Source organism: Psammomys obesus, unplaced genomic scaffold (assembly GCF_907164565.1).
Source record: "Psammomys obesus unplaced genomic scaffold, mPsaObe1.curated_primary_1811, whole genome shotgun sequence".
NCBI classification, from domain to species: domain Eukaryota; kingdom Metazoa; phylum Chordata; class Mammalia; order Rodentia; family Muridae; genus Psammomys; species Psammomys obesus.
In genome coordinates, this window is record NW_026588368.1 from 2255928 (window position 1) to 2269198 (window position 13271).

General features: G+C 50.6%; 1 protein-coding gene and 1 long non-coding RNA gene across 3 annotated transcripts; one reads left to right on the plus strand and one right to left on the minus strand.

Annotated features, from left to right (window-relative positions):
- Positions 1-423: 423 nt before the first annotated feature.
- Positions 424-13000, plus strand: Cxcl12 (C-X-C motif chemokine ligand 12). 2 transcript variants are annotated; one of them, XM_055604203.1, is made up of 4 exons: positions 424-576; positions 3245-3362; positions 5203-5289; positions 7834-13000. In XM_055604203.1, the coding sequence occupies exons 1-4, from the start codon at positions 516-518 to the stop codon at positions 7925-7927; spliced, it is 360 nt and encodes a 119-aa protein (XP_055460178.1). In that variant the 5' UTR covers positions 424-515; the 3' UTR covers positions 7928-13000. The 2 variants fall into 2 exon arrangements, with proteins under 2 accessions (XP_055460178.1, XP_055460179.1); XM_055604204.1 differs by having other exon boundaries at positions 10286-13000.
- Positions 1374-3236, minus strand: LOC129674297 (uncharacterized). Its single transcript, XR_008719792.1, has 2 exons — positions 2023-3236; positions 1374-1738 (listed from the first exon to the last, which is right to left on the minus strand). It is a non-coding gene; the product is annotated as an uncharacterized LOC129674297 (long non-coding RNA).
- Positions 13001-13271: the final 271 nt, after the last annotated feature.

The window sequence follows — 13271 nt, forward strand, 5'->3', positions numbered from 1 at the left end:
GACCCCAAAGATGGGGTTCGCTGGCAGCTTTTAGACGCGGCGCATCAGCCCCTTGCGCCTGGGACGGACTGTTGGGTCTCACCGGTCCTCATCTCAGCTCTTTGGCCTTAAACAGCCACGAGCCCTTAAGGTCTCAAATCTGCAAGATGGGAACGTTTAAGCCCTAGGGCCCAGCCTCTTTGTAATTCAGGTCCAGGGAGCCGGCCCAGGTTGGATAGTGGGAAGATCAAAGGTCTCGGCTCCCAGCGGGGCTGGGGACACTGAGGGCGCCAGGGAGAGGAGGGAGGGGGAGGAGGGAGGGAGCGGCCGCTCCGTAGGGGGACGCGCGTCAGAGACCCCCGCCACCCTCCGGGCCCGCCCCTCGACCAGCGCCGCCCCGCCCCGCCCGCCCGCCTCCCGCCTCTAAAGCGCCCGGCGCGCGACTCCCGCGGCCGCACTTTCACTCTCGCTCCACCTCGGTGCCCTCCTGCCGTCCAGCCCCGCAGCCGCCTCCGGCGCGCCCTCCCGCCCACGCCATGGACGCCAAGGTCGTGGCCGTGCTGGCCCTGGTGCTGGCCGCGCTCTGCATCAGCGACGGTGAGTGCCATCCCCGCCCGGGGCCCGGGAGAGGCTCTCAGCTCGGTTCCCCCGCCGGCGCCCGAGTCCCGGAGGAAGAAGCCTCTTCGGCGCGGTTCATGGCAGTCGAACTTGAGGCACCTCCGGGTGCCCTTTCGCGCGTTGCACGGGTTGTTTGGGGCTCTGGGAAGCGCGGCCGCAGAGCCTGGGGAGGGCTGCAGGGGAGGACGCGCAGGATTGTTGGGCAAGCGTGGGGCTGGGGTGCAAGGGCAGCGTGGGCGGCGGTGTCCCGGGCTGGGGCCCCCGGAGCGCGCCAGCTGCGCTCAGCTAGTGGCCACCGGCGCCCAGATGTTTCCAGAGGCAAAAGGCAGCGCGGTCCGGGAGTGTACTGTATCGGAGATCAGTTTCGAGTGTAAGCGAACTCTTTAACAGCCCATCAAGGAGCAAAAAGTGCTCGGCTTGGCCATGGGTATGGTGCAACTGTGTTGCGTCCCCTCCGAGCGTGGCTGGTCCTCTTAGAGCACCCTCGAGGGACTCTGGGATGGGCGCAGCGCAGCTCTTGAACTCGCGCCTGCAGCCCCGGAGGCGCTTCTGCACGGTTCGTTGGTCCGTGGCGACGCGGACCTGAGCACGCGTCTCTTAGCTGCCCGTTTCTTCTTCCCGGGGTCACTAGACAAAGGCGCAGTAGTCACCCAGGCCATGCAACACCTCTCCCCAAACCCCCAACACACCTGCAGACGGGCGCTTTTGTAGCCAGCCCCGGAGCCCTGCGGCCCGGAGTGGGAGCTGCGGCGGAGTTCAGTCTCCCAGACCCAGGGTGGTGTCCCCTTTCACTGGGAAAGGGCTTTCATTTTTGTTTTCCTTTTTTTTTTTTTTTTGACACCGAGGAGAAAACTCTCTGCACTGTTACAGGACACCGCAGCTGCAAAACAAAACAAACCATTGCCTCTGAACACACAAAACAAAACCCCACCATTCGGGCCCCCGCCTTCCTTGGCTGCGGTGTTTCCTGGAGAGAAGTGAGGGACCGTCGGGGGCTGCATGCTGTCCAAGTGCACCAGGGCGTTGGTTTGGGTTGGGATACCGGTCTTAATGGAACCTGTAGTTCGCTGAGTGTGTTTGGAGAGGCTGGACTTGCCTAGTCCGAGGGAAATGTTCTTCAAAAGCATAGCGAGTTGCTGATCTGAAAAGGGAAAAAAAAATGTTACTGAGACCGCCTGGGAGGTTGCAGCTTCCCACTGGCCCCCATTACCCTGTCACGGAGCGTGCTGATTTGGGCGTTAATAACGGAAGGAGATGGTGAAGTGGCAAGGGTAACAAGCTCTGGCCAACAGGACTGCCTTCTGGGAAATTTTGTATGAGGCAAGAATGCAGGAAGCCAGGTCCTCAAGGCTGGAGGGCAGACTGTCCAGAGCAAATGGGGTGCCTGACCCTCAGACAGATTACGACCCTAGGAAGATTGCTGACCTCTCTGCCGTCAAGTGTCTGGAGCACACCGGTTCTCCTTGGAAGACCCATTGCACTGCCCACATCAATTTCTTTCCTTACTCCTAGCACCTGTGTGCCCGCTGGTCCTGCACGGGCCTCGAGTTGCAGTGCGGCTAACCTTGCTGTGGTTCCTGTCTTTTCCCTTCAGCTGCCCCAACTCATCAGACACCTGGAGCTTCCCGGGTTAAACCCAGGGGCAGGAGGCTTCTCATGAGAAACAGAGAGGGATGCGCTCTGGCACCCTAAGCCAAACTCTCTAGGTCCCAAGTCCAGAGTGGCAGCAGAGCTGGTCTGGACTTTGGTCTGTACATGAAGTCTGCTTTTCCTATGCTTTAGTGTCTACACTCACTGGCCTTCCTAGGCCACAACCATCCCTCAGCTAAATGACACCTGTAGAGAAAGAGAAGCCGATCCTATACCAGATTTCACCCACTTTCTGCAACTGCTTCCCAAAGGTGCAGAACTTCAGAACACTCAGAAGTCCCCTGGAACTCTGAGTAAGCGCACTTAAAATCCCGGGATTAACTATTCTCAGCCACGCTTTTAAACTCTGGTGAAAAGATATTATGTAGAGCTAGGCTAAAAATCTTGTTGGGGGAGCAGCTACAAATCCAGACCTCGGGGACTTGCAATTCCAGACTTAAAGTGTGGGTCTTAAGAGGGGTTCTAAAGGAGCCCCTTGCTAATTTACACTAATGAGTGTCAATTATGGCATTTTGCAAATTGGTGAATTGGCAAACAAAACTAGTAATCGGATCCAGGAGGCCTAAGCGTACAGGTACTGAGGGTAAATGCCACATTTGACGCCAGCTTTTGGGAAAAGCTAGATGGAAGGTAAATCCAGGGCCTCCCCTCTGGAGTCCTTTGTGATTTCCAGGGCTTAGGGTGAGTGGGAGGAGAGAAAACTCCAGGTGGTAGAGGGTAGCCCTCCCTACCCCTCACTGAAGGCCTGCACCAGAGGGAAGAGAGGGCCTACAACCTCCTCCATGTTCCCCAGGTTCTTGTGTTCCCTTAGAAGCCGAGCCAGTAAAACCTCACTGTGCTCTCTGACAGAGAAGATGACATTTGCAAGAATGCTTCTGTAGCCATTCCTGGCATTGTCCCCGATTCTTCACCATCAGCAGGCCACCATCTTATCCCCCTAACCCCCACACCGGACAGCGTAATGAATGGCCTTGTTCTCTCTCCACACCTCCCCCAGGTAAACCCGTCAGCCTGAGCTACAGATGCCCATGCCGGTTCTTCGAGAGCCATGTCGCCAGAGCCAACATCAAACACCTGAAAATCCTCAACACTCCAAACTGTGCCCTTCAGATTGTGTAAGTCTTAGCCATCAGCCCCCAAAGATGAGCACGATAAAATGAGCCTTTGACTTGGAATAATTAGTGGCAGCTGGAACCACCATGAGGACTCTTGATACGCCATCAGACATGAGTTTCAAAGGCTACTTTTGTTCGCGGGACCCTGTTAGGCTCAGCGTCTCTCAATCCTTCTTTCGAAGCTGCTGCTTGCAGCACAGTGGGCTGCCTCTGTACAGTAAAGCCATGGACTTTACTGAGGTCAGCCTCCAACTAGCAAGAGTTGTATCTTCCTGTCAGTTTCAAGGCTCTGGTGTCCAGAGTTAATCCTTTTTTTTTTTTTTTTTCAGATAATGTGTGTGTGTTATATATACATATATATATATACATACATATATATATATGTGTGTGTGTGTTTGTGTGTGTGTGTTTGTACGACCCAGATGGCATGAAAGTCAATTTTAATCACTTGCTTAGAGGTCACCATTCTAAGGTCATTTTGTTTTAGAGTTTTGGGGTTTGCTGGGTGTTAACGGTAGCTGCCGACATTTCATTTAAATTTAGGTGGGAAATAAGAAAAGCCCGAAGCATGTAAATGAAAGATGAAAATATCTCACTTAAGGGTATGGCAGACTTGGCAGAGATGTGCTGTGTGCTAGTCTGTCCTCCCCCATCCGAGGAGGGTGAGGGCTCAGAGTCTCCTAGGAGGGGTTTACATCCTCAGACGACGCAACACTAAAAATGGAATAAGGATTCAGTAGCAGGGATAAAAACTGTGCTACCCTGGAGGCTTTTGTGTGAGACAGTGGCTGCTTTTGACATTCTTTTCTTCATCAGCTTTCTTTTCCGGCCAGGGCAGGCCCACAGTGCCAACTCCAACTTTTGTGTCTAGGCGATCACTAAATAAATAAATGACTGTCCCCAGATGGACACTCAGTGTTCCCCTGTTGAAGTCACATCCCTCCTCTGCATGACAGTTCAACTAAAGGACAGCCTGCTTGATGAGGTTTACCTGTCCCTAGGACACCGAGCAGAGATTTGTTTTCCCAAGAGACCATTCAGTGGCTGGGGAGAGGTAATCTCAGGATGTTTTGGAATTACCTGGCATCCAGGACTTTATGGAGAATAACCAGGGAATGTGATATATTCGTCTCCCCCCTAGGAAGCTCTAGGGATGGGAGGAAGAATACTGAGTCAGCTTTAACAAGTCCACCAAGCCAAGATCATGGAACATTCTGTGAACTTGTAAACCCTCTCAGCCAACCACCTGACAACTCGTCCTAAGCTTCTCCTTGCCCACCTGAACTATCCCACCTCCCCTGACGGGACCCCTGCAGCCTTCTTCCTGAGCTACCCTTGAGTTTGTCGCATATGCTCTCAAGATGATGCTTCAAAAATTTAAGGCTGCTTCTGGCACCCTCCCAGAAGTTGCCGAGACCTCCCCATGAAGTCTCAGCCATCCACCCCTTCGGTGTGGCTCTTCCTCCACACCCTTTGGGCACACTGACTCCTTTAGCATCTTTGTTCTTGCGTTCTCCTTTACTTTAACTCACCTGGCCAAACTCCTGCTTATCCCTCAAGGGCCAGAGGCGCAAATGCCTCCCCCGCTGTGATCTCTTCCCTGTGTCCCCTGGGAAACACCCTTAGCACATCCCTGACTCTGAGATGGTGGACCTGAATTCACTTCAAGTGCTGGGTCTTCCCCAGAAAACAGCCAGCTTCCAAACCCGAGGCTACCAGGGGCAGCTGCTGGGCCCTTCAGTGAGAACCTTAAGCTGGGTGTGCCCGTGCAATGCCTTCCCACTTCCCCCACAACCCCCCCCCACTCAGCTGTATAGCATCTCCCCTTCTGTTTTGACAGTGCGAAGCTGAAGAGCAATAACAGACAAGTGTGCATTGACCCGAAATTAAAGTGGATTCAAGAGTACCTGGAGAAAGCTTTAAACAAGTAAGCACAACAGCCCAAAGGACTTTCCAGTAGACCCCCGAGGAATGCTGACATCCGTGGGAGATGAAAGGGCGGTGCTGGGGAGGGCGGTCTGAACCATGGCCAGGTTGGCCAGTGGGACAGCACTCACCGGGGTCATGCTGAGGTTTGCCAGCACAAAGACACTCCACCATAGCGTATGGTACGATATTGCAGTTTATATTCATCCAAGCCCTCGCCAGTGCACAATGGAGCTTTTATAACTGGGGTTTTTCTATGAAATTGTATTACCCTAACCGGTTAGCTTCATCCTCCTCATCCTCATTATTCCCATCATTCCCATCCTCATTTTTAAAAACAGCGATTACTTCAAGGTCTGTACTCAGTTTGCTCTGGAGCTTCTCTTTTTCCCCCCGGGGCCTCTGGGCACAGTTGAAGGCAGTGGCTTTTCAGGGGAGCTTTAGAGAGAAACTGTCCTCCCGAGCTGATCGGGAGGAACGCTGCAGGACTTGTCCTGCAGGGGGCGCTCCTCGACAGATGCCTTGCTTGCGCGTCTCACGCAGCTCAGGGCTTGGCTGGAGGCGCTTGGCTTTGTCTCCTTTTTCCAGTTCAGTGATTGTACCTGGGTAGGGAAGCTTCCTGTAGAAGCTGTCCCTGGGGTCTGTGCCCAGAGACCCTTTCCTAGCCTGTTCTGCTCTCCTCTGCTTGCCTCCAAAAAGCATGTTTCTGCCTCTGGCTTCTGCTTCTCACCTCTGTAGCCTGATATACCTATGCTGCATTGGAAGGAAGGGGAATGATTTGGGGTGCGCCCTCCCTCTCTTCCCTTTGCTTTCCGCTCACTTGGGCCCTTTGTGAGATTTCGCTTTGGCCTCCTGCAGAATGGAGCCAGACCCTCCTGGATAATGTGAGTCCATGCCTCTATTTACCCACAAAAGTCAAGTCTGAAGAATTGTTATAAACGAAATTTTAAATCTGAGAACTTTCTTTGAGGAATTGGACTTTTCTATTTGCTCCTAAGTCCTATGTATTCCATGGTGGCTCCATTGGCTCTGAGTTTTCCAATATCTGAGATTAAAAATAATAATGATGATGATGATGAACAAGCCAGAATCTTGCCATGAAGCCACAGTGGGGATTCCAGATTCCAATCAGAAATAGACACAAAATAAAACTTGGATACATTCTTATGATCACAGATGGCCCTGGTGGTTTTGGTAACTATTTGCAAGGCATTTTTTTTTTTTTTTACATATATTTTTGTGCACTTTTTAATGTTTCTTTGGAAAACAAATGTATTTCAGAATATATTTGTAGTCAATTCATATATTTGAAGTGGAGCCATAGTAATGTCAGTAGATAATCTCTATGATCTTAAACTACTGGCAATTTGTAAAGAAATATATATGACTTATAAATGTACTGCAGCTTTCCAATGTCAGCCACAGTGTATTTTTCCACTTGTACTGAAATTGTATCAACTGTGACATTATATGCACTAGCAATAAAATGCTAATTGTTTCATGCTGTAAACCTCCTACTGTATGTGGGAATTTATTTACCTGAAATAAAGCCTATTAGTTGCATATACATTTCTGAAGCTTGGAAAAGCAGGCCTACCTGCTGGTCAGGTGCTGTGGACTGCCCTGTAGTCCGGGTGAGCGACACTGCGCAGGCTTATCTCCTGAGCAGTTTGAGTCTGCAATGAAAGTTTTCGTGTATTTTTTTTTCTTTAACTCAAGCTCGTTTTCTGATGAATAATACTTGACTCACTAATGCCTCCTCCCCCTCCTTCTCCTCGGTTCTTTTAACATCCTCATGTAATCCCCAGACTCAACCCCAGTAATATCAAGCTTTCCTATTTTCCCATGTAAAAATCCCATGACTCTGGGCTATGTTAATATCAGGCTTTTGTGGGAACAGGTGGCCTCACCCCATAAATCATTAAATACCATTCAGCTTGAATCATTTTAATGTGACAGTCACAAACCAGTTGCTCTAATAAAAAGCTCTGCTAACCATCTCTCTCCCTAGCCCTCTAGAACAATCTCAGTTATCCCCAGGGACGCTCCCCAACATCCAGAAAAGAGAGGTGGGATCAATCACGCATCCTTCCTTAGCTTGGCCTCTCTTGGAGGGCTGCCTGAGGCTGGGGCCCCAGCCTTGAATGCTTTCTTTAATTTGAAATGCAGGGTTCACCTCTGCAATAAAAACTCAGGCAGACCCAGCCTTCCTTCCATGACCCCTGAGATGTACATTCTTGTCTCATCTTTGGTGAGCTTTGGCAGGGGTGGTAAGAACCAGGACCAGCCTGGCAAACTGGCAGTCCCCATGAGCAGCAGTTCCCAGGTCATAGGGTTAAGGCCATCCTGTTTAACTTTTGGGTGGGGGGATTGTCTAGTTTACTTTGATTAATTGCTTATGAACTACGTTTTGCCAAGTGGTCTCCAGGCCTCAAATGGAAGAGAGTTAAATCGACCCATAAGAGGCAATGCTAAATATTGTGCGAACAGGGATACGCTCCTATATGTTGCAATGTGATTAATGGTTCTACTAATTTTATCTAAGGGGGCGCAGAGAAGAAAAAGTGGGGAAAAAAGAAAAGATAGGAAAAAAGAAGCGACAGAAGAAGAGAAAGGCTGCCCAGAAAAGGAAAAACTAGTTACCTGCTTCCTGCAGATGGACCGCAGTGCCTTCTGCTCTGCCGCTTTGTAACTTGCAGACCCCACACCCCGGGCAGGGGCTCAGACTTGATGGTAAACGCTTCCCTCTTCCTGGGGCAGACCCTCACACCCCGGGCAGGTGCTCAGGCTTTCCTGCCCTGGTGGGCACACCAGCTGCTGTATTTATGTGCTTCTTAAGGTCCTGCTCCGTCTGCTAAGCTATGAAGAAAGTAAATGTACAGAGACTGGGGTGGAGGCTAAGCCACAGAGGACCAGCCTAGCCTGGCAGCATTGCCCCGAGCTGAGCCCCTGGCTGGGAATTCAGAAGGCTCACACCTAAACTCTGCAATCCTGTGAAGGCCAGGGTGATCTGCTTAGCCAGGAAAGGGCATGCACCTTCCTCTGAACCACACTGCCCCTGTGGTCCTTTCAGGACATGAGGTAACTGACTTGCTGTCAGGCCCACCACAAGCTTTTCCAAGTACCTACAGTCTGGGAAGGACCTTCAGCCCTTCAGCTCTGCTTCCCTGGCTGTGTGAGCAGCTTTGCCTGCAGCCCAGAAGGGTTTTTGCAGACTGTGTTGGGTGAGCAGCAGGGATGATGAAATCTCAGAAAACAGATGTGAGCTGCTTCTCAGGGAATCTTTTCTTTGGACGACTCACTTTAGAGTCTTTAAACGGGTCCCTCGTGGGGAGGGCAGATGTGCTCTGGAACTTTCTGAAAGGCCAGCAGCTTCAGGGACTCTTAGTCTGTCCTCCGTCGTTTTGGTCCCAACATCCCTGGGATGGTGTGCTTTCTGGAACAGCTGCCTCCGTCCTCACGCCTGAGAGATTCCTGCCTTTCATGAGTTGGGTTAAAGTTCTAGAATTTTCCACTCCCCTACCCCATCCTCTCCTAGGAATTTTTATCTTTTTTGTTTGTTGGTTTTTGTTTTGCCAGTTTGGATTGGAAGGATAGAGGCAAGCGAAGCCCTCATTTCAGTAGCGATTGGAAAGGATCTTTGTATTTCTTGACCCTCCTCTTCACCTCATGTAGACACACTCACACTTCTATGATTTTCACAATTGGTGCGGAAAGAATCAATGATCTGAAGCTGCATCAAATCGATTTCCGGGGAAGGAACGCCCAGGGCCCTGTGTGTCATACTCTCTTGGGTCCCTAAGTTCTGTGTTCCTTATAGGTTCTACCATTAAATAGGTATAGCCTTTCATGGTGCTTGGTGGGGAAGTTACCAACTACTACCCCTTTATCTGGACAGCTGTGCCAGCCCCTATCTTTTCCTCAGATCTGGGGATAGCAGGCTGGACTACAGGTGGGCACCTCTTCAGGCCTAGGGTCCCTGTCTGTCCTTCTTGTGGCGGCCAGCTGCAGTCCAGTCTCAGTGGTTCGGCTAGAGCCTCCCTCCTGTTACTAAAACACTCCCGAAGGCCAGAAAGCCACAGCTCTGCTGAGAAAGGGGATGCCCTGCCCCTCCAGAACACTGACAGCTGTGGCCCCTAGCAACCAAAGGCCAAACGAGGCTGTCCTGAGGGGAGAAAGCACTTTCTGAAATGCCCATGGACTCTTCCTCCCACCATCCATTTCTAACCCATAGGGGAGCTGGCTGTAGAGACTAGGAGAGTAGACCATTCCTTAGGAACCACAGCGGGCTCTGCTTGCTTTCTGTGACTCCCAAGAGCCCCTCTGTGCTTATGAAGGCTTCCTAATGGGCAACCCCAGCCTGCTGGACCCAGTCACCATGGAAATGCCTGAGAAACAGATTTCATCTTGTGATGGGTTGAAATAGGATGTGCTCAGGCAGGTGAAAGACGTAGTCTTTACACTGTCCAGCACAGATGCCTTCTGGGAGGACATGCAGCTCCAGAGGTCACCTTCTGAGTGCCAAGACCTCTTCTGGTGGTGTGGGACCAGCCAAGGAAATTTCAAGGAAGAATGAATTTCTGATGGAAGCTGTGGGAACTGCCTCTTGGAGCTTTGAGGCGTGGGGGTGCCCGGAATACAGAGCACCTGCTGTTGGTGGGGTCCGTACATGGCCTCAACACCACTGTCCTAAGGCTAAGGCAGTGTGCCTTGTCATGTGCTCCTCGTACCATGCCTCCTATGCCAGTGTGTGTCTGCCTTCCCCTGTGCTTGACGTGTTCACCTGTCTTCTCTGCTTCCCACCATCATCCAGACCTCCAGCGTGAGCCCTGACTGTGTCCTTCCCTGCTTTCCCAATCTCTCAGGCCTCAGAAGGAAGACACATGGCTGCAAGCTGAACTAAGGAGTAGGGCCGGTGGCTGCTTCGAGGCCACGCGGCATCCCAGGCACGTGGTGAAAACCTGCCTTAACGGTGTCTCCTCTGTTCTTGTCAACAGGAGGTTCAAGATGTGAGAGGCGTGGGGCAGACGCCTGAGGAACTTGCAGAAGGAGCCTAGGTCTGAAGTCAGTGTTAGGGAAGGGCCCATAGCCACTTCCTCTGCTCCTGAGCAGGGCTAGAGCCATTTCCAAGGGACTCGCTTTGCACAATTTGCTGTATTTTCACCATTTCATTATGTAGCAAGATACATGGTGTTTATTTCTCATTTAGTCAGATTGTCCAATGTCATTGGTGAGAGGCCAAGGCCGCTATGTTATTTCCTTTGTTATAGTATCTTTCCCATGGAAGACCTTCTCTGACTAAGGCCTCCCCAGGTTTGTCTCTCTGAGGCTCACCCTTTTTCTGAAAGGGAATTGGATGTCCCCACCCCAATGACTGCAGGGCTTTCCCAAGCTGAGGCAGGAGTGTGAGGTCAGGGGCAAGTGAGATCCACCCTCATCCCACGCTCTCCTCCTCATCCCATCATGCTCATCATTCTCTCTCATCCATCATCATGTGTCTCCAAGACTCTCTCCGTCCGTGATCCTGAAAAGGACTCTCAAGATGAAATCTTTTATTCAAATGGGACAGCAAGAAGGAAAGAAAAGTGTCTGGTGTTTCCCCCAAAAACCCTGTGCGCGTCTAATGTCTTGTTTGGAATATTGTCTGTTCAACCTCCCGCTTTTGTTCAGAGTCTATGTCCGCATGACCAATGTCCATGACCAATGTCTCATCTGTGCACTGTCTCTAACCCAAATGCAAAAGCTGAGTATGAGGTGGTGCCCTGAGATCCAGGCTGTGATCATGGAGTGTGAGAACAGTAGTCTTGGTTTCCTCACTGCTCAGAGGGTCATTTTGGACCCACAAAGCCCAAAGAAATGTGGTTTGCAGCAGCACTTAGCTCTGAGAACCGTAGAACCTCAATATTTCCATAACTGTTATCTTAAGACTGTGGCCTTAAGTCCATCATTCTGTTGAGGGTTGACAGCAGGCCGCAATTCTTTTAAATCATTTTGAAAAGGGCAGCGAATAAGCGAATGAACATTGTACCCGGCTGGGCATTTCTCTGAAGCCTAGCAGGTGGGAGTGGCCACTGTTTGATGTGTGGCTCTCCAAGTGTTTTGTCCTCTGCAGTCAAGCTCACTGCCCCTTTGACTAAAGCACAGTAAAAACTCGCCAGTTCTTCAAAGGACAAAGATGTAGGGGGAAGAGGGAAGGAAGGAGAGGCACCCGTTGGCTTCCACCCGATGGAGGAAGCAAGTTATGGTAAGATAATCTTCAAAAACAGGCGATTGAGAGCAAATAAGTCTGTAGAATTGTTAGCGATGTGTGCAGGAGGGGGGAGGATTCTTATGACTAGTCCATCCAGCAAGATTTCCATCAAATTTGAACGAGAAACTAAAAGCTGGTTAGGATGTGGGGCATGTGGGTAGTTGCGGAGGCAGATCGTTATGAGGATGCAGAATTGTTTTAAACCCTCTTGAAATGGCCGTGGGAATGGAACAGATACCACACAACCGAGTTGCTAGTGCAGCGGCCACTTGGCACCTAATCCAAGCTTTTAAGGATGTTTGCTTGGAAGGAAGGCAACCAGTTCAGCCCTCCAACTTCATTAGGGTTAGGGATCCTTTCAAGGTGTCCTAAAAAGATAAGGGGGGAACCTGCCGGGAGACTCATTTGTGTATCAATTCCTCCGATGACAATCAGTCTCTAGGTGGAGACACCCTGGCTAAAGCAAGTGTGCATTTAAATAGTACATTTACATAGGAAAAGTCCTGCCCTCCCTTAATCCCCCCTCCATCATCTTGCAGAGACTGTTGTTGATTTGGGAACACGTAGCTGTCCCTCCTGGTCCCGGTGCTGCCTGCTTCCCACCTCTCCTCGGGCGGCGCCGAGTAACCTGCCAGGCAGCCTGCCCCTCTGTTACCAGCCTGTGCATCAGGATAGGGAGAGGGGGTTGGAGACATCAGTCTGCTTCGTGTTGAAACCCAGATCTGTGCCTTGTGTTGTTTACACTGTGCTACTGCTCCCCCCCCCCCGAGGGCAATGGGACAGCAGCAAGGAAGGGCAAAAGGGGCAGCAGAGCCCTCCGTCAGATCATTGCCCGTTCAGCTTTGAGAGAGGGCCTGAAAGCAAAAGGCTGCACTCCTCTGTGGGACTTGCCTGAGGCTTTCAGCTTCTCCACTGGGTTCTGTTCATCTTATACGTGAGTTTATGGTCAGTGTTACTAGGGGTTTCTTCACAGCAGTCAGTCATCCTTCCCCAGGGGATGCAGTCTTTTCCAGATGGATGTAAACTGAGGAAGCATTCCCTCTACACACCTTCTCTGATGCTTCCCTGATCCATTTTAAGGTAACCAGTCTCGTTCCTCAAAGCCTTCCATGGAAACCTCCAAAGTCCCCAGCAGACTTCGGCCATTGCCAAGTTCACAAAACCACTCAGCAAAGTTCTTGCCAACCTCGATGGGCTTGCAGTGTCTAAGCAGCGATGTGTTCTGTGTTGCATGTGGTGAATACTGTATTTTGTTTCAGTTCTGTCTCCCAGATAATGTGAAAATGGTCCAGGAGAAGGCAGCTTCCTATATGCAGTGCGTGCTTTTTTATTATTATTATTATTATTTCATTTTTAATATATGACAGTTATTTGAGAAGCCATTTCTACTTTGAGGTCATATCAATAAAAATGATGTATCATCACTTACAATTTTCCTAATAAAGTTCTGTATTCAAATGTGGCTGCAAAGAATCTGCAGTGAGCGTTGTTACCATGTGGAATTTTCCACACTTGGTTTTGCCCTTCAAACCCAACTCTGAGGGACTATGTAGTCTTAGCAGAAGAGCTTAGCAAGCAACAGGCCCTGCTACTCACTCACTCCTCTTGGTCTAAGTGCCAGTGCCAGACAGTCTCTATGGGGAAAGGTGTTCCCTTTTCTCAGGATAACCTGGATTCCTCCTTAGAGACCAATCAGTCTTTCACTGTACAAAGAGTGGCTTACTGTAAAGTTA

Bases quoted from the DNA above. Each gene is read 5' to 3' on its own strand.
- Cxcl12 (XM_055604203.1), top strand. From the start codon at position 516: ATGGACGCCAAGGTCGTGGCCGTGCTGGCCCTGGTGCTGGCCGCGCTC. The intron at 577-3,244 runs GTGAGTGCCATC...CACCTCCCCCAG, and splicing joins CGCGCTCTGCATCAGCGACG to GTAAACCCGTCAGCCTGAGC. The intron at 3,363-5,202 runs GTAAGTCTTAGC...CTGTTTTGACAG, and splicing joins AACTGTGCCCTTCAGATTGT to TGCGAAGCTGAAGAGCAATA.